Below are 24,331 nucleotides of genomic sequence, written 5' to 3'. Positions count from 1 at the left end.
GAAATATGAAACAGGTCACAGACCAGCCATGATCTGTGAATGGCAAAACAGACTTGTGGGACTAATTGGCATAAAAGAGGCTCCAAATAGCAGTATTTCCAGCTAGGGAGCCCAGGTTGTGTTACCCAGACTGTTTTCCCTATGTATTAAAAAAAAATCATAGATTTTATAAAAATGCTTTAATTTGGCTGAGAAGATTATTTAAATGAGGACAGTTTAAAAAACTGGTACAAATATATAATATATAAATCACACAAATTAAAGTTAAGATAATCTGCTAATAGATATAACATTACATTTCTTTCCATAAATACAATGAGGATGTTTCTGTGATTAAGCAAGTTAGTACAGTTAGAAAGGTATGTATTATACACATAAGTAAACTATTCAAAGATGTTTCTAATGATACAAATTTATATCACACTCTTAAAAAAGTATAAAAAGTAATTTCTTAGTTTAAAAAACTTCCCAGCCACAAAAGAATCCTTTAGTGATCTCAGAACATACCCAAGTGATTTTCTGTAACCACACAATGTGCCAGTGACAAGAATTTCCGTAGTATATTTTTAATGCGACTGTGCTTAAAAAGGACAAATCTGTATCTGCAGTATTTACTGCATTTCATTTGATATTGCAATTAGAACAGTAATTCTTATAGACCCACCAATTCTGCCGTAAAGGTGCTGATTCGGTGCATGAACACTTGTTTTTATTCCCACTTGCTACAAACACAAGTTAAACTACTGAGAGTAACCAAACCCTATCAACTGATGGCAGCTAAAGTGGGATAAATCTCATCCATAGTCCAAACAGGATATATAAATTTTAAGGTGAAGTTATCATAAGCAAATAGAAGTTACTAGGAGCACAAAAGTTCAGAATTGTCTCATTGGTGGAGGTGAGCTATTGGTAGCATACGTAGGCTAACAAAGAGGAAAATTAATGGCACAGCTACAAGGAGGATTGACAATGATTGAAATAAATATCAGTATAGGCAAAGACATGAAGAAAAGGAAAAACAACATCAACGTGTGCTTCAGTTAACAAAGTGAGCCTCAACAACCAGTGAATGGGAGTTCAGTTGATACAGCCCACAACTTTTATCTGAATTGTTTCACCATCTAGCCTTAACCCAAATTTTAAGGAAGGGTACAATAACTGATTAAAAACATTTGATTATTAGCAAATCACCATGGATGGCAAAAGGAACTTGGGCAAGTATGATCACACAAATATTTTTGCAAGTATTTCTGATGGAAAGTAAGGACTATTTTGTCGTAAAATGATTGATTATCATTCCTTCGGTGAGTCTGATGTTGATCCTAGATCAACTGATAGTTTTAAAATTGAAATTGATATATTCAGCCAAAGCCTTTGAGAAAATATGGAACAAAGGCAGTTACGTTGCATATCAAGCAAGATCTTACTGAATGGCAAACCAGGCTTGAGGGACTAAGTGGCCTACTCCAGTTTTGATGTTTCTATGGTCAGTTTCTTAGTACCCACATTCATATTTTGGAAGGAAAATAAGTACTTTAAGTGTGGTCTATTGACCGTCTATTTTTGGACAGGTGTAAAAGAAGTTGGAGTTTTAGTGTCATGGCAAAGAGTTGTCCGTCAAAGATTTAAATGTTAAAATATTGTTAGCCTGTACAGTCATTAGTGTTCAAGGTGGAACTGGAAAGCAGAGCTAAACCTCAAAGATCAGCACAGCTGTTCCAGTGAATGACAGCAGCATTGTACAAAGACAGCAGTCTTCACTAACTTGAACTAGATCTAAAACCCAGGTAATTCAGAAGCAAGAGGCACATATAATTAATTCAGAAAGCAACAGAGGCACTAAGAGAAAGTCATTGGATGATCAATAAAGTCTCAAGGACCTTTCCATTGTGCATTCTCTGATAGAATACTCAAACATTATATACTCAGATTTAGTAATGGTAAGAAATGGTAAGAATGGTAAGAAAGATCCACTAGTGTATTAAATTAAAAATATTAGATGGAATCCCTCATCATTCAGAGGGTAAAATACATTTTATGATATAATACCAAGCCACTGAAATCAGGAAGATCTGATCTCTGGCCTATATCTCCGCAGCCATCTGTATTATATACTTATGCTGCTGCTTGTAGATACTCCTGGCAGGAGATCTACTGTCATGCTCATCTGTAACTTTTCACACTTGCCCACTGTATTTTTTCTGCAACCACTCTGACATCTGTCATTTAACTACGCCTAGGTCAACTCCTCTTTCTGCTGCCCTCCATTTTTTCTTCTAGGGGAGATCTCTGTAGCTTTTCAGTTCTGATCAAATGGCCAAAAGCTGAAATTTTCTTTTCTTGATGTCACTTTTTAGAGTTCTTTGCACTTTTCACATTTCAAATACCTCTTCATTTATCTTAAGGTCTGTATGTGGAATATGTCTTAACATCCACATCTCAAAGGACTCCTCACAGATCTTATTGTCCAGGTTTCTGAAGCATACAGAAAAGTGGATAGAATTTCACATCTTGAGAGTTTTTTTCCTTGTTACAAGCTTGAGTTTTCTTATTGTTAACACATACTTCATCTTCACATCCTCCATTTTCTATCCTTCTTCTAATTTTGATATCACACCTGCCATCTTCTGTTATAATTTGTCCTACAGAAGCAAACCTATCTACTTGTTCAGTGTGAAACCATCCACTTCAATCTAATTTCTTCTAATATATTCCTTCCAATACCATTGTTTTTGTCTTTTTCACGTTCATATTCAATCCATAGTCTTAAACTTCTAGATTGGACTTGATCTACAATATTTTGTAGATCCTTTACATACTTCAATTGACATACATCAATGTCCTCAGAATAGTGAGGAGGAATCAAGCAGGTTATTCTTGATGACCATCTTTTGACACTCAAGAAAGTATGCTTGCATATGGATTTGCCTGTGGGTCAAATCAGACTTGACTTTGATGCCTTCCACAGCTAACACTCCATTTGGACTTATTGACACTCATTGTAGGTTCACAAATGAAATTTGGCCATAAGCCTGCATGAGTTAAAAGCTTTCAGAAAGCATGAGAGAAAGAGAGCAAATAAGGGTGCGTGCAGAGACATTTCACCAAAGATTACATTGCTTTACAAGGAGGGAACAAACCAGAGTGAAAGATGGCTCAAGGTTGCCCTCATACACCCAAATAGGGCTGACTCAAGAGTGGATTTAACATCTAAACTGCTTTCCACAGCTGATGTTGGGAAAAGAGAACAAAAGAAAGGGAACACAACAAACAAAATAAATTGAGCAAAATAAATCGAGTGAAGATATAACTGTACAAAATATTGGAAATGTTATCCTTAAGACAACCACTTACAAAAACAGCATAAAATATGTTACAATTAATTTGAAGTCAGGGTAGAGAAACATTTCATCGGTTAAGGGCCTCATTCCATCTCTTCAGATTCTCAGTCATTGATGATTACACTAAGAAAACAAAATAAACTTAAAAATTAGAATAGTCTTTCAGCTACCATAGATACTTGCACATGGAAATTACTTCAATATTTTAAATAGAGAGCAATAGGACTAGAGGTAATGACCCATTAAACACATAGGCAAAGAGTTAGATTAGATTTTCAGTCAGTGTTTCCTTGCATGAATTTCCACAACACATGGTGAGTGATACAATCATGAGATCTTTACAGCTTCTTTTAAAGGACACTTGATATGTTCCTGAGAGAAGAAAACATTGCCAGAAGTGGGGATAAAAGTTTAATTAATTTAAACTATGAATCATAATGAACAATTCTAGACTCCTGGAACTTGTTTGACTGTAGTAGCAAAGAATGCAATACTTTTACAAGAAGAAAGGTAGATGGGCTTCACATTGGCAGGAAATATTTCTAAATTTCAATGTTATTTTCAAACTTTTATCAAGATTTATATGAGTGAGATTTATACAATCAAATGCAAACACTGCACAGCCATTTAAGAATGTAGGATATTCAGGGATATTCAGTATTTAGGAAGGACAGACAAAAAGGTTTGTATTGCTGGTTAAAGAGAAAATTAATGCAATAGTGAGTAAGGGTATTATGTCCATGATGTGAAATCTGTATGGGTGCAGCTGAGAAACACCAAGGGGCAAAAAACATTAGTGAGGTCGTGTATAGACCCCATACTGTAGTGGTGATGTTGGGGATGACATTAAACAGGAAATTAGAGATGCATGTGATAAAGAAACATACATAATTATGGGTGACTTGAATCTGCATTTAGATTGGGCTAATGAACTTAGTAACAATACCATAGAAAAGGAATTCCAGAAGTATGCATGGGATGGATTTCTGGACCAATATGTTGAGGAACCAAGTCGAAGAACAGACCATCCTAGACTGGGTATTGTATAATGAGAAATCTGCAATCTAGTTGTGCGAGGCCCCTTTTCGGGGGGGGTGGAATGAGCAACCATAATATGATAGAATTTTTCATTAAGATGGAGAGTAACGTAGTTGATTCTGAGACTAGGGTGCTGAGTCTAAATAAAGAAAAGAGTGATGGTATGAGGTGCAAGTTGGCTATGATGTATTAGATAATATTACTTCAAGGGATAATGGTGGATAGGCAATGGCAAACATTCAAAGAACACATGAGTGAACTACAAAAGTTCTTCATTCCTGTCTAGTGCAAATATAAAACGGGAAAGGTGGCCAAACCATGATTTACAGGGGAAATCAGGAAGAGGCATACAAATCAGCCAGAAAAAAACAGCAGGCCTGAGGATTGGAAGCAGTTTAGAATTTAACAAAGGACGACCAAGGGAATGATTAAAAAGGGGAAAATAGAGTACAAGAGTAAGCTTGCGGGGAACAAAACAAACCAACTGCAAAAGCTTCTATAGGTATGTGAAGAATAAAAGATTGGTGAAGACAAACATACGTCCCTTACAATTAGAAACAGGGAAATTTATAATGGGGAACAAGGAAATGGCTGACCAACTAAATGCATACTTTGGTTCTGTCTTCACAAAGGAGCACACAAACATACCAAAAACGTTGGGAACACCGTGTTTAGTGAGAGGGAGCAATTGTAGGAAATCCGTATGAGTAGGTGTAATATCTCAGGAAGCCCAACTGGAAAGGAACAGTATTTATTGCTAAACGTAAAGTAAAGCCACTACCCCATGGCATACATACACAAATCTCAGTTAGGATAATAGTTCTGCAGATCCTTCCTGATGTTTGTCTTGTAAAGCGTTCAGATGACGAGTTCCACCTGAGCAGGCCTGTTACCAAGGGAACTCATATTCAATAAGTCCCACAGGGAGGTCAATTAGAGATTTCCCCATGGAACTCATGGGGGTTATTATAGTTGGGACATGGTGTGGGGAAATTGATGGGATTGAAGGTTGATAAATCCCCAGGGCCTGATAATCTACATCCTAGAGTATTGAAAGAAATGGCCCTAGAAATAGTGGATGCATTGGCGGTCATCTTCCAAGATTCTATAGATTCTAGAACAGTTCCCATGGACTGAAAGGTAGCTAATGTAACCCCATTATTTAACAGGAGGTTCATAGATCATAGAATCCCTACAGTGCAGAAGGAGGCCATTCGGCCCATCGAATCTGCACCGACACCAATCCCACCCTGGTCCTATCCCCGCTTAGCTACCCTACTAATCCCGCTAACCTTTCACATCCCGGGACACTAAGGGGTTAATTTAGCATGTCCAATCAACCTAACCCACACATCTTTGGACTGTGGGAGGAAACCGGAGCACCCACAGGAAACCCATGCAAACATGGAGAGAATGTGCAATGAAACCTGGGTGTCCTTGCACACAAGTCACTGAAAGTAAGCATGCAGGTACAGTAGATAGTGAAGAAGGTAAATGGTATGCTGGCCTTCCGAGCAAGAGGATTTGAGTACAGGAGCAGGGATGTCTTGCTGCAGTTATCCAAGGCCTTGGTGAGACCACATCTGGAATATTGTGTGTAGTTTTCTTATCTGAAGGAGGATGTTCTTGCTATGGAGGGAGTGCAGCGAAGGTGTACCAGACTGATCCCTGGGATGGTGAGACTGATGTCTGAGGAATGACTGAATCAGTTAGGATTATATGCGGTGGAGTTTAGAAGAATATGGGGGGGATCTCAGTGAAACCTATAAAATTCTAACAGGACTGGATAGGATAGATACAGGATGGATCTTCCCAGTGGCAGGTGAGTCCAGAACCAAGGGTCACAGTCTGAGGAAATGGGGTAAACCATTTATAGAATCATAGAATCCCTGCAGTGCTTAAGGTGGTCATTCAGCCCATCAAATCTGCACCAACTCTCTGAAAGAGCATCTTACCCAAACCCTATACCTGTAACCCCACATATTTACTTCACTAGTCCCCCTAATCTACACAATTTGGGGCACTAAAGGGGCAATTTAGCACGGCCAATCTGCCTAACCTGCACGCCTTTGGACTGTGTGAGGAAACCAGAGCACTTGGAGGAAACAAATGCAGACTTGGGGAGAATGTGCAAACTCCACACAATCAGTCACCCAAGGCCCGAAATGGACCCGGATCTCTGGCACTGTCAGGACTGAGATGAAGAGAACTTTCTTCACCCATAGAGTGAAATTCTTTACCACAGAAAGCAGTTGAGGACAAAATATTGCATGTTTTCAAGAATATGTCTCTTGGGGCTGAAGGGATGAAAGCATATAGGGGGAAAAGAGGAAACAGGTTATTCAGTTAGATGATCAGCCATGATCATAATAAATAGTGGAGCAGGTTCACAGGCCTACTCCTGTTCCTAGTTCCTGCATAGAGCAAAAAATCCCAACAATCTCAAAATTTAGTGGGAATTGGGTTTTGTTTCTTTTGCTTTTTCCTGGAGGTGACATTATTTGAGGATAATGTTCACTGTACAAGTTTACACTGCCCACCGGATGGAACAAGTTTAAGTAAGTCTGATAGCCTTGTTCTTTTTTTACTTTTGTACAGTACAATCAATTTTTCTCACTCTGCCTCTACTCTATCTGATGGAGCAGTTTTGTGGAAGTATCCTTTTCACTTGATTCAGGCTATTCTAATTCAAAGTTTAAAAAAAAACCTTCTCACTATTCCTTTTTCTTGCATTCTCTATTTTGAAATCAAAATGTATTCCCCGTGTCCTAATATACCTCACTTTTCTCAGGACAGAGAATTCCAGAATGGTTTGCCTCCTTCAGTCTTTCTTTCCTCACAAAAGATGTCTCACAAAACCAAATGTCACCCAATTACCATTTGATGTACTCTGTCTTCTCTCATATTACATAGCTTTCTCCATAATTGAAGAAAAGGATAACTTTCATAGTGATGATTCTATGCACAATATGATTTTGGATTAAACAACATGTGTTGAAGGGCCTAAATTCAAACTTCCTCAGTGTTGAGTTAGTTTATCACAACTGGGAAGTAGAAGGGCCTTGTGTCTAGAAGTGGAAAAACCATTAGCCAAGGTTCCCACTCCTGATAACTATCTGTTATTCTCCAATGAATATTGGACTAGGAATTGGCTCAATTTCAATGCTGTCAAAGAAAAATAGCCTGCTGACACCAACTGATCAGTCTCTCATAAGAAAATTGGTCACTGACCAAGTTGTGTGAGGCACGCTACTGCTCAAGACTGCAACGCAGCAAGAATCAATATTTTTATAAGGAAGGAAGGATGGATTGGGTTCATATTGGCAGGAAATACTTCAAAATTTCAGTGTCACTTTCAAACCAGTAACAACATTTATATTAGTGAGATTTACACAACTAAATGCAGACAAGGCACAACCATTTAAGAAAAACTAACATCTAGAAATTGACAAGGACATATTGTTCAACTCACCTTGAGAAGCTTATCAAACCCACAATGTACAGAAGCAATTCAAAGACGTAAAATACTAATAGTATTGCATTGATAATCACTTCCAGCCTCAGAACATAAGTCTGGAGCAGCATATAATAAACAGCCATTATTGTTGATGGTCCAAGTAGCACCAGGCTAATAGAGAAAGGCACTTTACGCTGGGACAGATTCCCCTTAGAACCTAAGAAAAAATTAACAGTAAGTTAATGACGGAATTCATTATACATTCGCTCCTCCCCACCAAAGTGGTGGCTTCTTGCTATAATACAGTTCTATCACCTCTGGTGCTTCAAACTTCATTTATGATCCTAGAAACTCTTGAGCCACAAAAGGCATCAGCCCTCACCTAATCAACACTCAATCAGCAGTTTCTGCCCCATGTCACCTTACTTCCCCATGCCGCTCACTGCTTTCCCATCCAATGTGTTCCACAGAAGTCAACATCTGGAATCTTTAACCCAGTCTCTAACAGTGAACTGCTTCCTTCTCATCAAGGCAAGTTGCTCACTTCATGATTGATCATGTTCCAGTTCTATTCCACCATTGAAACTCCCTCTATTATTCGATTCCTCACCCTCTTTCGATCCTCTCGCCTCTCCTAAGATTCTTTTAATTTTAATTACAAGCACCTTCTTTGTCAGATTCTATTGCATCTTGCCTTGGTCTCTGTAACTACAAGACATTTTTGGAGTTTCAACCACAGAATTTCTATATGTTGAGGGTCTTTCATAGAGACTTTCTCAGGTTCAGTAATGTCAAATACTTTCATAAGTACTCAGTTCTGATGAAAAGCCATCCACCTGAAATGTTAATTCTGTCTCTCTCTCCACAGATGCTACCTGACCTGATGGGCAATTCCAGCATTTTCTGTTTTTATTTGTGGTACATTTTAACTTCTGTGTTTGCTTTGTTGCAAACTTTATTAGACCCGACAGACCCCAAACATGAACGTTTCCCTTGGTTTTGTTAATTCTAATCCCAGGATATGGTGTCCAGTCAGATTATCCTGGTAACCACTGTTACTGACTCTCAAATGAACTAAGACATCTCAACCAGTATAGGTATGAAAGAGCACAGCAAGGTCCAAAATAACATCTACTGTCAGAAGCATGTGACCTGCATTAGGGATGCCATGAGGGGTATTTCAAGATCTCAGCTTGTTCAGGTAGGGCGGCAGGGTGGCACAGTGGTTAACACTGCTGCCTCACAGCACTAGGGGCCCGGGTTCAATTCCTGGCTTGGGTCACTGTCTCTGCGGAGACTGCACATTCTCCCCGTGTCTGCGTGGGTTTCCTTCGGGTCCTCCAGTTTCCTCCCGCAGTTGAAAGATGTGCTGGTTAGGTGCATTGGCCATGCTGAATTCGCCCTCAGTGTACTCGAACAGGTGCCAGAGTGTGGCAACTAGGGGATTTTCACAGTAACTTCAATGCAGTGTTAATGTAAGCCTACTTGCGACACTAACAAATAAAAAACCTTTTTAAAAATCTGGTCTTGGGAAGTTAAAACAGGAAAGCTTGCATTTTACTAGCACCTTTTATAACTTCACTACACCTCAGAGCAATTTATAACCAATGAAGTACTATGTAAAAGTGCAGTCATTATTGTAATATAGGAAATACTGCAAACAATTTGCTCACAGTAAGAATCCACAAATAGCAATGTGATAACACCCAGATTATTTTTAGTGATCTTGATTGAGAAGGGAAGAACTTTTCTGTTCATCTTTGAAATAATGCTGCAGCATCTTTTATATCCACCTAATGGGACAGACGTAGTTGAGTTAACATCTCATTCAAAAGGTAATCTCTGACAGCATAGCACTCCATCAGAGCTGCACTGAAGTGTCAAACTGGATTAAATGGCTCATGTCTCTGGAATAGGACTTGAACTATTAACCTTCTGACTCAGAGGTGAGAATGCTAACACAAAGCCATGGCTGCTCTGGGAAGAGTAGTACCTCAGGGTTAACATGATCTTTAGTTCAATTAGAGATAAACCAAACCTAGGTATACAACATTAGAAAAGTTAGTGCTCCATGTTGAGGAATGAGGTAAAGAATCAAACATGATGCTGAGGGATGATGCAGGGAAATGGGTGGTTAGGAAGGGAATTATATCTATTTGTCACTGGATGCCCAAACTCAAGTTGATTTTAAGATGTAGGGTCTCAGCTTCAAACTCGTCCATGGCCTTGCTATGCTTTACCTCAGCTTTATTCTCTAGCTGCAAGCCCATGTTCGCACCCTTCACTCTAAAACCAGTGTTCTCATTTTCCTTGTGCCCTGCTCCTTCAAAGCCAGAAGTCGCCAGTATTTCAACCACGACTGCTCCTGCATTTAGGAAATCTTGTCCTCAATAACTCCAACATTTCCAGCTTTCAAAAGCCTTCGCAACCTTTGACTAAGCTTTTGTCCTCCCAATCCTGCTCTTCTTTCTCCTTAATGCTTGCTGTTCACTCTTTTTGCATACTGCTGTGTATAGTGCTCTGCAATGTTTCTGCCACAGAAAGGGAGTGGCTGCTGCAGGTTGCATCTTCCCCACTGGGCTATCAGGTGAGCTGCAAGTACTTCAAAATATACACATATATATTTTCATTTTAAAATGTTCCACTCGGAGCAGAAAGATCTGGGGAAACTTCAACACTATATGTGAGCCCACAATAAAAATAGAGTATATAAAAAAAACAAGGAGTTTTTCCTGCTTTTTCCTTCATGGAACTGCCCTACAGTTTATCATTTGATGCCTTTGATGATGACATCCAGCTCAACCTCACCACCAGCTCTTTTGTCTTCATAGAACCCAACAGTGCAGGAGGCCATTCTGCCCATTAAATCTGTACCAACTCTCTGAAAGAGCATCTTACCTAGGCTCACCCCTGCCCTATCCCCATAACTCTGCACATTTACTATGGCTAATCCACCTAACCTATATACCTTTTTGACACCAAGGGGCAACATGTTCAAGCACTTTGGAAAGAGGAGGAGGATTGGAGATGGAAGACAGAGAAATCAAGGGTGGTTTTTGTTTTTTGAGGAGAGGGGTGATGACAACAGACTTGAAGGAGGAGGGGGCAGAACCTGAGAAGAGGGGTAATAGTTAACAATATCCTCCAACATGGGGACCAAGAAGGGAAGTTGAGTGGTTAGCAGTTGAGTGGGAATAGGGTCGAGGGAGCAGGAGATGTGTTACACAGAAAAGATGAGCTCCAAAAGCAAACATGGGAGATCGGAGAGAAACTAGAGGAAGATTTCTGTTGAGGGCTAGAGTGGGAAGAACCCCAAAAGAAGTTGGGTCCATGGGCTAGGGAAAGGGCAGAAGCAGCTGATTGAATGGTCTCAATTTTAATAACAAAGTAGCCCATGAGCTTATCACACACGTTATTGGAGGCGAGTATGAAGGAGACAAGTTTAAGAAAATGGTTTGCAGTAAAGAAAATAAGCCAGGAGAGGCCGGAAATGTATTTGAGAATAAAGACATCAAAAGTGGGGCGAGATGGGGTTGAGAAGATTGGTGTCTGCGGAAATGTTATGTTGGACAGAAAGCCAAAGGCTGGGCAGTGAGTTGTTGAAACTGCAGTCGAAAGTGAATTGGGAGAGTTTATTTTCCCAGGAGCAGACACAGAAGGAAGTAGGGTTGGATGGGGAAAGTGAGTACAGTTTTTTAAAATTCATTCGTGGGACATGGGCGTCATTGCTAACCAGCATTTATTGCCCATTCCTAGTTGCTCTTGTTCAGAGGGCAGTTGAGAGTCAACCACATTGCTGTGGCTCTGGAGTCACATGTAGGCCAGACCAGGTAAGGACGGCAGATTTCCTTTCCTAAAGGACATTAGTGAAAAATTTTCCAACAATCAACAATGGTCATCGGTAGATTCTTAATTCCAGATATTTTTTATTGAATTCAAATTCCACCATCTGCCATGGCGGGATTTGAACCCGGGTCTCCAGAGCATTAGCTGAGTTTCTGGATTAATAGTCCAGTGATAATACCACTAGGCCATTGCCTCCTTTAATACGATATTAAAGAAGTGATCAGAGATGGCCTTTACTTCGATTGGCACAAGAGTTGCAAAGCCATATGTGATGGCAAGGTCAAGGGGGTTGTTACAAACTCCCTCCTATTGGAGGGAGTGATTAAGGAAGGATAGAAGGTCAGTGAATTCGAGAGAGAGTTTAAAGAATCGAGATGGACTCACCAAGAGGTAATACAGAGGTGGAGTAGATGGTACTTGGATAAGCAGTAGAAATTGAATATCTTGAATGAGAGATGAGGGGTGAGAAAAAGGTGATACGGTCCCAAGGAAGAGAAAATGCCAGAGGAATAGAAGAACAGATTAAGGAGTAACTTGGTGAGGATAAACATACTGGCCACCGTGACAATCACTTACCAAAAAATATTCTGATTACTTCAACTCCAAGGTAAAGGAAGAGCATTACTAGATCCAAGATCAGATTTGCAGGGGTATATGGCAAGAGCAGACCTACAATATAACAAAGCAGAAAAACATTACAGGTAGGGCTAAAGCAAACTTATACACAGAAGTACAGATTTGGTATAGGACAAGAGTGGATCCTGCCACAAGGGAAGCATATTAGTGATGGACAGTGAAATCAAGCAAGCACCAGCCATTAACAGTATTGTATTTATTCATTTTAGTCATTCGTGGGACATGGGTGTCGCTGGCTGGCCAGCGTTTTATTGCCCAACCCTACGAGTAGTCAGTTGGCCAAGAGAAGTAGCAATCTGGGAAAACATTTCCAGGGCAAGCAGTAGACCAGTTAATCATCTTTGGATTCATGCTCGGATTTCTAATAAGTGCAAAAGTAATTTCAAAAGAAGATCGGGCAGTTTTATAAGCAAATAAATAGGTTTATTCATCAACTAAGTTGTAAGCCAGTTTTGAGGTCAGTAGACATAAAGCAGTTTTAAGCCAGTTGGGGCAGCACAGTGGTTAGCACTGCTGCCTCACAGTGCCAGGAACCTAAGTTCGATTGCAGCCTTAGGTCACTGTCTGTGTGGAGTTTGCATGTTCTCCCCGTGTCTGCGTGGGTTTCCTTCGGGTGCTTCGGTTTCCTCCCACAGTCCAAAAATGTGCAAGTTAGGTGGATTGGCCATGATAAATGCACAGGATTACAGGGATAGGGCAGGGAGGTGAGCCTGAGTAAGATGCTTTTTTGGAGAGTTGGTGCAGACTCGATGGGCTAAATGGCCTCCTGCTCCACTGTAGGAATCCTATGGTTTGAATGAAAGGTTTAAAGAAACAAACAAATCACTTCTGTTTGTTCCTTTGAATGGCTTTCTTTTCAGGACTTACAAATAAACAACAAACAATCCTCAGAAGGGAGTAACTATCTAATCCCAACTAGTCAGTCTTTCTTGAAATTACTTGAACAAAGAGCTGCATTTTGCCACAACATCTGTTGTCACGAGGTTAAAACCAAAACTAACCAGTATATCAACAGTTTTGTCACCCACCTTTACCTCACTACTGCTTCTATTGACTCCTCCACGGCACATGATTCATCACACAGCTTATCTGACACCAAATATTGGATGAGCAGAAATTTTCTCCAATTAAATATCAGGAAAATTGAGACCCTTGCTGCTGATCTGTCAAAATCTCCATTTCCTAGATACTGACTCCAGCCATCTCTCCTAGACTGAACCAGATTGGCTGGAACGTGGGAATGCTATTTGGATTATTCCAAACCCCTATTTTATCATAACGACTGCTCACTTCCGCCTCTATGGCATTGCCTATCTCTGCACTTACCTCAGCCTATCCATGTTTTTGATACCTCCTGCCTGTTCCAATGCTCTTCTTGCAAGCCTCCCATCTTCCACCCATTGCAATCATGAACTCATCGAAAAGTTTACTCCCCACAGCCTAACTCATACCAAGTTTTGTTCACCTATCACCCATGTGCTCACTGATCTACATCGGTCCCAGTTCAACAGTGTCTCAATTTTAAAATTCTCATCCTGGATTTCAAATCCCTCCATGCTCTTAGGCCCTCCCAAATCATTATAACCTCCTCTGGTCCCACAACTGAGAGGACTCAATGTTCGTCTAATGCTTGTGCATCCCCATCTTTACTTGACCATCACTGGCAGGTGTTCCTTTAGATGTCCGGGCCCTAATATCTAATATCTCCACCTTTCTCCCCTCCTTGAAAACATAAGAACATAAGAAATAGGAGCAGGAGTAGGCCATCTAGCCCCTCGAGCCTGCCCGGCCATTCAGTAAGATCATGGCTGATCTGAAGTGGATCAGTTCCACTTACCCGCCTGATTCCCATAACCCCTAATTCCCTTACCGATCAGGAATCCATCTATCCGTGATTTAAACATATTCAACGAGGTAGCCTCCACCACTTCAGTGGGCAGAGAATTCCAGAGATTCACCACCCTCTGAGAGAAGAATTTCCTCCTCAACTCTGTCCTAAACTGACCCCCCTTTATTTTGAGGCTGTGCCCTCTAGTTCTAGTTTCCTTTCTAAGTGGAAAGAATCTCTCCACCTCTACCCTATCCAGCCCCTTCATTATCTTATAGGTCTCTATAAGATCCCCCCTCAGCCCTCTAAATTCCAACGAATACAAACCCAATCTGCTCAGTCTCTCCTCATAATCAACACCCCCCATCTCTGGCATCAACCTGGTGAACCTTCTCTGCACTCCCTCCAAGGCCAATATATCCTTCCGCAAATAAGGCCCACTCCCTTCCATTTAAATTAATATCTACTTATATACTTCAGTGTTAATTATTTTTGATAATATTGTGAAGCAGCTTGGAACATTTTATTATATTAAAGCTCTGTGTTAATGCAAGTTTTATACCCTATGGAATATATCTTTGCTGCAAGACTCTAACATTTTACTTAGACAATGAACAAGCAGCCCTATAACACATGCACAGAAGTATAGTGATGGTCACTTGGTGCTGAATCTGGTGGAGCTATCCTGACAGATTATAGCTTTAATTTATAGCCTGGTGACACATCAGTTAGTCCAGGCACACAATTCATCTTGCACTTTTTCTACTACTTTGTACTAAATTTTCTCTCCTAAAGTTCTTTGACAGGTCCAGTACCATGTGTACTATCCCTTATGGACATTTATTCACATCAGATTTTTACTCCTGGGAATCAATGTTCAGTTCAATTGTAGCAGCATCACAACCAAGACACACGTATTCTATAGGGATTTTTAAATAATAATCAGAAATAGGAATGTTAACCATCGTGGCTAAGATTAACAATTTTGGAACAGCGTAGATATCAAACCTGAAATCTATATTATAGCTCAGTCACTCACTGTTTAAACTTGTTGAGACATCAAGTTCGATGTTGTTAATTTTAGGAGAAGCTGGTGAAACAATCAACAAAACAGCATGAATCTCCAGGTTTGACTTTAAGTATTTCAAAGATTTGGTTCTTTGGGTTTCTGTAATCCATGATGTGGTATCAAGTTGTGCAGCTACGAGAGTTTAAGATTTTATGGTCCATGTGTGCTGAGAAAGCATGATTAGCCAGATAAGCAGTTGTGTGGGGCTGAGGCCTCAGCAGCCTTACCCTGATATATACCATATAAGCTATTTCCAATTGTTATGCTGCTGGAAAATGTAAACTAAACAGAATAGGATTGATCTGAGCAGTGATGACCTCTGAAAATTACCTGTGGACTCATATGACAAAGTATATAACATCTTTACGTAGAAAGATACTCCAATATGTAAAGAATGGCCAGTAAAAAAAGGCGTGGAAGGCACTGATGGAATCGTACCCCATCAAGTATCACTGGCAACATCTATTGTTGCAAAAATGTTGCAATCAATTATTAAGGAAGTACATTTGGAAAATCATAATCTAATGAAGCAGAGTCAGCATGGCTTCATGAAAGGCAAATCATATCTAATTTATTAGAGATTCTCGAGGAGCCTCAAAAGAGTGTTTAAAGGGGAACCAGTAGAGTATTTGGACTTCCAAAAGGCATTCAACAAGGTACTTCAAAAAGGTTAAGTCATAAGATAAGAGTCCACAGTGTTGGAGGTAGTCTAGGCATGGCTAGAGAATTGGCTAATGGGCAGGAAACAGTGGGTGGGGCTAAGAGATTCTTTTTCAGGTTGGGGACCTGTACCCAGTGGGGATTGTGATGATAGTGTGCTATTCCTATAAGTATATATATATTTTTATGTTTAAGGAGACTGTTTTAATGTTCAGTTTTTTTCTACAGGCAGTCGACATGTCTGGAATATATAAAAATCTTAAAGGGCTTGGCAGGGTAAATGCTGAGAGGATGTTTCCCCTCATGGGACAGTCTCAGAATAAAAGGCGCCAATTTAAGATGGAGATGAGGAGAAATTTCCTCTCTCAGAGAGTTGTAAGTCTTTGGAACTCCTTGCATAAGAGAACTGTGGGAGCAGAGACATTGTGCATATTTAAGGCTGAGATAGATTTTTGATCAGTAAGGGAATCAAGGGTTATGGGAAAGGGCAGGTAAGTGAAGAATGTTGGATCAGCCACAGTCGTGCTGAATGGCAGAGCAGGCTCAAGGGGCCGAACGGCCTTTTCCTGTTCCTATTTCTTATGACAAATCACAAGAAAAAACTATGAGTTTTCAGTCTTGAATTGAAATGTTTATTTTTTGACTGAATTTTTCATTTTACTGCTAGGAATATAATTTAGAAAAATTGTAAGCATTGCATTTTCCTCTATTTAAAAATTGCTGCAAAAAGTATGGACATAAAATACATTTTTTCAATAAAATGATCAAAGAGCAAAATATAGAAACACTTTTTCACTAATTACAAAATAATGTGATCAACATTGTTCTGTTGGCATTAATTAAAGAGAGAAAACATATTTAAAATACGCTCACACCAGGATTCAAAACTTACTTTTGTATATGAAAAGAAGGATCTCTGCCACAAAGTAAGCAGCATAGTACCAGGTATTCAGGAATAGCAAAACTTCCATTGAAGACAAGGAGAGCTGATGAAAAACATTAAGGAAACACCACATACAAATGTTATTACTGCAGCTTATATTATTTCAAAAGAACTTCAGTGTTGGTCTAATCTTCTAGTGATACAATTTCTCGAAGAGGCAGTCAATTCAGTACAACTTGCTTTGTCCTGTTGGCTCATATCAACCAAGTTCAAAAAACCTAGAGTTAATTTCATGTGGAAATGTCAGCAGAAGGGAGGCTTTGAAGCTAGGTCTCAGAAGTGAAGAGCAACACTTCAATTCTCATTTGTTGTCCTATTCCAATCCACGATTCTTTTTGTGCTTGCAGCTGCAAAAGAGTGAATTTTGCACCAATCTTAAATTACAAAAGGATACAACTGGAGGAGGTTTTGCTGCAAATGAAAACAAAAGACATTAAAATTGTTGCAGATAAGTTCCTGGAAGTGCTCAATTTGAAAATACACCATGTGGCCTGGTACAGCATTAGACAGACGAGGAACGTCCAGACTTAATCCTTGCGGTATCCGCTGATCTTACATGGCAAGATGTTATAATTCAGCATTGAATATGCTCAAGTGGACAAAATCCAGGCAGAGCTATGTTTCCAGCCAATACTGGTTGACTAGGTTTCCATTGCAAGGTTATCAGTTTAGTGTGCAATTTATAATTAGGTGGGTGGATTTCATTAATCTCTTTTCGGTACTGGCTGGCTGTAGGACTGTGCAGAATTGTGAGTGCATAAAATGTGCTCTTCGGGGCTGGGACACTTCATACTCTAAAACTGGATACCCACTGATACACCTACTATACACCCAGACAGAGACACACATACATAGAACTTCAACACACACAAAGATCCCCCCCATTCACCCATCCCCCCCACACACACACACACACACTGACAGCCACCGAAACAAACACAACCAAACCCTCCTCTCGCCATCACCCAAATAGCCTCATTCTCCTCACCTCCACCTTTTCACTCACCTCGCGCCATTTTGCGTTACCTCAGCAACAGTTTCCAGCGTCTCCCCGTCACTTCCTGGTAACCGGGCCCAGGTTCGATTCGGTTTATTTGCGACTTCCCGGAGAGCGCTGGGTTTGGTAAATTTCCCGGGACCGAGATTCAGACCAACTCCCCGGAGCCCCTGAGCCCCGCCTCCGGGGGGCCCTGAGCCCGCCCCCGGGGCCCATGAACTCCGCCCGGGCCCCCCTGAGCCCCGCCCCCTGCACCCCGCGCCCCACCCCCCGGGCCCCACCCCTCGGGCCCCCTGAGCTCCGCCCCCGGGGCCCTCTGCGCCCTGCCCCCCAGACCCCCTGCGCCCCGCCTCCTAGGCCCCCTGCGCCCCACCCCCCGGGGGCCCCTGATCCCCGCCTCGGGCCCCTGAGCCCCGCCCCCAGGTGACAAAAGCCTTCGGCCGCCGAAGCTGTGCGCTGCTCTAATTGGTTTACCGTTCAGTCGCCTGATTGGTCAGTCTGTCTGAACGCTCTGATTGGCTGACAGGGCTGAGGCACGCTGTTCTGTGCGCTTGCGCGGGCCGGGCTGGTCAGAAGCGGCTCAGTTGGAAGATCAGTTCGGAGGGGAACAGAGGCTCTGGGAGGAAATAAGTGTTTTTGAAATGATCGAGGGTAATTTTTACAAATCACACGGGTTAATTTTTTTGGCACCTGCTGGAGCTATTAATTTATAACAGTGGTGATCTGTGTAAGACACAGAATAGTGTTTTCCAAAAAAACTCTTCATATTTCATCTGCTATTTATTAATGTCCTCAAGTAATATATGATTCAATTCATATGGGGGTACTAGGAATGGGTATTAAGAACATAAGAAATAGGAGCAGGAGTAGGCCATCTAGCCCCTCGAGCCTGCCCCGCCATTCAATAAGATCATGGCTGAACTGAAGTGGATCAGTTCCACTCACCCGCCTGATCCCTATAACCCCTAATTCCCTTACCGATCAGGAATCCATCTATCCGTGATTTAAACATATTCAACGAGGTAGCCTCCACTACTTCAGTGGGCAGAGAATTCCAGAGATTCACCACCCTCTGAGAGAAGAAGTTCCTCCTCAACTCTGTCCTAAACTGACCCCCCTTTATTTTGAGGCTGTGCCCTCTAGTTCTAGCTTCCTTTCTAAGTGGAAAGAATCTCTCCACCTCTACCCTATCCAGCCGCTTCATTATCTTATAGTATTAATTGGTAAGCTTGTGATATGGGGTGGGGCTATGAATTAAATTACATTCTTAGTTTTCTTCTAATCTTTCTTACTCCATTCTTAAAGTTACAAAGCCAATGCTCAGAATGGACCTCGCAAACCCAAATACATTCCTTACTTGCTCCAAAAACCAAATTCAAATTGAATCCAATTCCCCACAAGAGAGGCAAACAAGATCTAAGCTGACAAGATAAGGCATTACACACCATCTTGGGCTTGATCTGATGCTTGATCTTAGCCAAAAGGCTTTCAGATATCCAAGCCCTTTGCTACTTCAGTAAACTGGACACTTGATGAAGATGAAAATGCATTCTTGAAATGTTGCAATGAGGTTTGAAATGGGGAGCAGTCTGTTCTGATTTTTTTTTCAGATACCTGACCGTCACTCCATGTGGACCTTGTGTTGAACATCCTAGCCTGAAGGTACTGAACCTTCTTCACAGTCCAGAACCATTTCAAGGATAGGGAACATTCCTGTACTTAATTTTCAGGTTTCAGATTTGTTCTACTTAGACGAAGAGACCACAACCATGCACAACTGCTGAGTCTCAGTACTTCAACTATTTCAAAAGAGTTTCAGTTGAACAATAATATTGTTTGTAGTTTTTCCGGTCTCCTGTCTTTTCTGCTGAATTGAAAATGCTGCGATGGGCAGTATTCGACAGGTGCCAAGTGATAAAATAAAGATTTAATGGGATATTCTGGGGTGGGCAAATTGTTTCTGTTTTTCAGATCCCTGAGGTGCAGCTCCAGCCACATGACTAATTTGCCATGAACTCAAGTTTCTTTGTACAGCAGTGTATTTATAAACTAATCATGTAAGCATTTTACGTATGAATAAGGCAGCAATGTAGTAAATGTATGTAAGCTGATAGTGACAGCATTTTGTACATTGTATTTAGAGCCTTATTAATTTAGCTTTCATTTCTGGATTCAAATTGCTGGACTTTACTGGACATGTAGTACTGCACTGGACTACATTGGAAAAAAGTAAGACTGCTATTTGACAATTTTTAAATTTTGATCTGTAACTGATGTAAAAGATCTGGAAAAATCTAGATATAAATTGTCTTTCAAATTCGGCTTCAAAGTTTTGGACTCCTTGACATCAAGAAGATATTTCTGTTCTGGGCTATATGTGTTACACCATAAATTCACTGACTTGCTGCTCTTTTGCAATAGCTGAAGTATCTTTGATCAGTTTATTGCTGATGTGGGACATGACGTGTACACAACTGGGTTGCAGCAGGCCCTCTTTGCACTGGGGTGGGGGGATATGCAACAGCACATGATCATGCACAAATTGTGCTAATGTTCCACAGCAGAGCATGACCTTCATTGTCTTGGTTGGAACCCCCTTGCCATTGGACCAGGACCCTGCTATGTCAAGGCCATTGGTGGTCAGTGCAAAATGATCACCCAACGTGTTAAAACAAAACCCAAGCATATTCCACTCATCAAAATTAAATTTCGGTCTGAAACACCCAGACCCTAATGGACAACCCCAACAGAGACAGACTTTCTAATACCAATCGCATGCAAGGTTCTTCAGCACTGTCAAGATAATCTAGGGCACAAACACTCAAGAACCCTTTCTAGTGAGAACGAAGCATGGAGGGGAGCTCATCAATTACAGAGAACCACTGGAGAGAACATTTTGAAGATCTTTTCAACCAAAACTCTGTCTTCGACTTGAATGCCCTCAACTTCATTCCTCATTACCCCAGTACCACTCTGGCAGTACAACAGCAGCATCCTCTCCCAAGACAACATGTCCAGCATCGAGGTGCTAATCATTCAAAAGTAGTTCTGCTGGGCAGGATATCGAATCCCTACAGTGCAGAAGGAGGCCATTTGGCCCATTGAGTCTGTACCAACTCTCTGACAGAGTATCTTAACTAGCTCCCCCCACCCCCCCCCCCCCCCCCCCGCCAACATATTTACCACACTAATCTACATATTTTGGGACACTACGGGAGAATTTAGCGTGGCCAATCCACTAACCTGCCCATCTTTGAACTGTGGAAAGAAACTGGAGCACCTGGAAGAAACCCATGCAGACACGGAGAGAACGTGCAAACTTTGAAATGTCAGTCACCCAAGGGCGGAATTGAATCTGGGTCCCTGGCGCTGAGGTAACAATGCTAACCACTTTGCCACCGTGCCACTCTGCCATTCATGTGCCTGACACCTGACTTCTGAAGCAACGGCCTCCTTGGAAATGCTTTAGGGGTGTCATCAAAGCATTCCTGAAGGTCAGACATCCCTGCTGACTCATGGGGCTCCCTAGCTTTTGACTGGCCAAAATAGAAAAGGTTAATTCAGGACGGCAGCAAACAAATCAAGAGACGGAGGCAAAGTAGAAGTGTCCGAGAGGGCACAGAAACCTCCAATCTACCCAATCCTGCAAATACCACTTGCCCTGCAAGTTTTTATTCATCTTGTCAGACTGCTTAAGAAGACAAGCTCCCTCAGAATGTTACGTTTTAATAAGATTACCCCTCATTCTTCTAAACTCTGAGTATTGGCCCAATTTGCTCAACACCTAAGATAACCCCTTCATCTCAGGAATCAACCTAATGAACCTTTCTGAATATTTTGCAAATATACTACTATGTAAATAAGGAGATCAAAATTGTATGCAGTACTCCAGGTGTGGTCTCACCAATGCCTTATAGTTTTAACTACACTTCCCTTCTTTATACGCCATTTCGCTTGCAATAAAGGCTAACATTTTATTTGCCTTCCTAATTACTTATACCTACATGCTTTTTTTTTGTGTTTCATGTACGAGGACACTCAGATCCATTAGCATTATAGTATTCTCATCTCTCATCTTTTGCTTTTCTATTCTTAAAGTGGAAACCTTATTTTGCCACACCATATATTCATCAGCTAAATTTCTGCCTACTCACTCATCCTATCTATATCCCATTGCAATATTAGGATCCTATGGCATAAGATGAACCATATCCTTATTGCTATTTTTAAAAATGGATTTTTTCTTAACTAAAAAGACGACTACTACAAATTACCCAATCATAGGCTTGGCTCTTTGTCTGTGAACCACCACCACCAGTTTCAAGAACAAAATTATTTTCTCAGCTTCTGGAGTCTCCTACCTCATTGTACAAACCCCTATCATCACACATACCAGGAGGCTTGCACACCCAACCTTGGTGTGCCGAGAGAGCTGCTAACAGACTCAAATCACACCTACAACTGTCCAGACTCACTTCAAAAGGGAAGCACAGGGATGTTATTTGCGTCTGATAAGCAGTCAGTGGATCTGCCTGGACAATGATTTCCCAAACACCTCACCTTAAGGGTCGATGGTATTTCTTCAACACATAATAGGTGCATTGGCTATGCTAAATTCTCCTTCAGTGTACCCAAACAGGTGCCAGAGTGTGGCGACTAGGGGATTTTCACAGTAACTTCATTGCAGTGTGAATGTAAGCCTACTTGTGACTAATAAATAAGCTTTAAACTTTTACTTTAACTGGGATATTATCAGTCCTGAAATCAAAGCCAATTCCAGACACTGGATAAACATCCCTTTTTGAAGTCATTGTGGAGATGGTCACATAACTCCAGTTACCATTCCTATATGCCTTTGGGAAATCGTCAGCCTGCTCTAACATACAGCTGGAAACCACCAAGAAGCAGACGCTCCAGCAGGACAACAGCTAGTACCTAGAAAACTGTCTTCCAGAAAGTTTTGTACCAACAGAACCAAACCTGTTGTACCTACTTCATCTTGCAGTGCTATAACTCCAGTCTTCAGCCAGCAGAGCCCGAAGTGCTACGTAACAGAGTGCCTCACTGGATTCTGGAATTGATGTAAACTAATATTCATTTGTGGTTCATATATTGTAAACTCCTCTTTCCTATCCTCCCTTTATGTGTGCACATGTTTGGAGTGGGATGTTGCAGATACTCTTGCCCTGACTTTGAATGTGAAAATAAACTAACTCTAGTTTTCTGCAGATTAATAAATTGGATCACAAAAACAGAGGGATTTAAAAACTAAATTCAAAACACCAGGTGACCCTCTCTGTCCATAACAACTTGCTTTTTGAACTTTGTATCACCACCAAATTTGGCTACAATACATTCTTGTCCCTTTATCCACGTCAATAATATAGATTGTAAATAGTTCAGACCCAACTCTGATCCCCTTTCGCTGTCCATATTGGCACTCTGGTTAAAGCACTGCTGCATCACACAGTGCCAAGGACCCAGGTTCAATTCCGGTCTTGGGTGACTGTGTGGAATTTGCACATTCTCCCCATGTCTGCATGGGTTTCCTCTGGGTGCTGTTTCCTGCCACAGTCCAAAGATGTGCAGTTAGGTTGATTGGCTTTGGTAAATTGCCTCTTAGTTTGGCAAGATAGATTAGCCATGGTAAATGTGTGGGGTGGTGGGGATGCAGCAGGGTGGTGGGACTGGGTAAGATACTCTGTCAGAGAGCCAGTGCAGACTCAATGGGCCGAATGGCCTGCCTCTGCACTGTAGGGATTCTATTAGTTAGCCAATCCTCTTTCTGTACACATAGTACTCCCAACACTATAGACTTTTGTGCAATAATTATGTGGCACCTTATCAAAATTCCTTTTGGAAATCCAAATGCACAGCACTTACTGATTCCCCTATAACCACCCACTTCTAACATCTTCAAAAAATTCTATATATTTGTGAATCATTAATTCCTTTCCACAAGACCATGCTGACTGTACTATGATTTTCTAAATTCCTTGCTACTACTTCCTAATGAATTGCAGCATTTTTCCTAATAACAGATGTTTGACGAACTGACCTATAGTTTCCTAATTTGTCTCCCGTCTTTCTTGCTGTTCTTCAATCCTCTTGGATCATTCCAGATTATAGGGAATTTTGTAAGAGTATGAAACAATTGATCCACAGTCTCTGCAGGTATATATTTTTTTAAGCCTGAGTTTGCAGGCCATCAGGTCCATGGGATTGGTCTTCATGGAACCAGACAAATTTATGGGATTAAGTCCTTTGTGGACTACTTCCAGATCCTTTTGCTGTAACTTGCATTTGCTTAAACTTGCATTTGCTTAATATATTTCCTTCTGTAAATCATCTAATTATAAATAAATTAAAGCAATTGTTTTAATTTAAGATCTAATGTTTGATATTGGCCCCTTTCCAGACAAGATATTAAATGAGAACTTCAGATTCCAGTGTGCAGCATTAGGGCAACAAATCCTCAGTCAAGCAACCTAAAATATACATTCTCAGATTGAAGCT

The 24,331-nt window shown here is 41.0% G+C and overlaps 2 protein-coding genes across 7 annotated transcripts in view; one reads left to right on the top strand and one right to left on the bottom strand.

Annotated features, from left to right (window-relative positions):
* sdhaf2 (succinate dehydrogenase complex assembly factor 2) overlaps window positions 1-24,331 on the top strand; it is a 67,837-nt gene that overhangs the window by 23,931 nt on the left and 19,575 nt on the right. The gene's annotated exons all lie outside the window — the stretch shown is intronic.
* On the bottom strand, window positions 174-18,051 carry LOC144498820 (transmembrane protein 216-like). Of its 5 annotated transcripts, none has more exons than XM_078220534.1 (7): window positions 17,825-18,029; window positions 17,213-17,229; window positions 16,768-16,861; window positions 15,186-15,236; window positions 12,259-12,351; window positions 7,852-8,053; window positions 174-3,464 (listed from the first exon to the last, which is right to left on the bottom strand). In XM_078220534.1, exons 1-7 carry the CDS (start codon window positions 17,832-17,834, stop codon window positions 3,446-3,448), a joined length of 486 nt encoding a protein of 161 aa, XP_078076660.1. In that variant the 5' UTR covers window positions 17,835-18,029; the 3' UTR covers window positions 174-3,445. The 5 variants fall into 5 exon arrangements, with proteins under 5 accessions (XP_078076660.1, XP_078076661.1, XP_078076663.1 ...); XM_078220535.1 differs by having other exon boundaries at window positions 17,845-17,983; XM_078220537.1 differs by lacking the exon at window positions 15,186-15,236 and having other exon boundaries at window positions 17,825-18,051.

Source organism: Mustelus asterias, chromosome 9 (assembly GCF_964213995.1).
Source record: "Mustelus asterias chromosome 9, sMusAst1.hap1.1, whole genome shotgun sequence".
Classification (NCBI taxonomy): domain Eukaryota; kingdom Metazoa; phylum Chordata; class Chondrichthyes; order Carcharhiniformes; family Triakidae; genus Mustelus; species Mustelus asterias.
The sequence above is the reverse complement of the archived record's forward strand: the minus strand, read 5'-3'. Positions and strand labels throughout refer to the sequence as shown.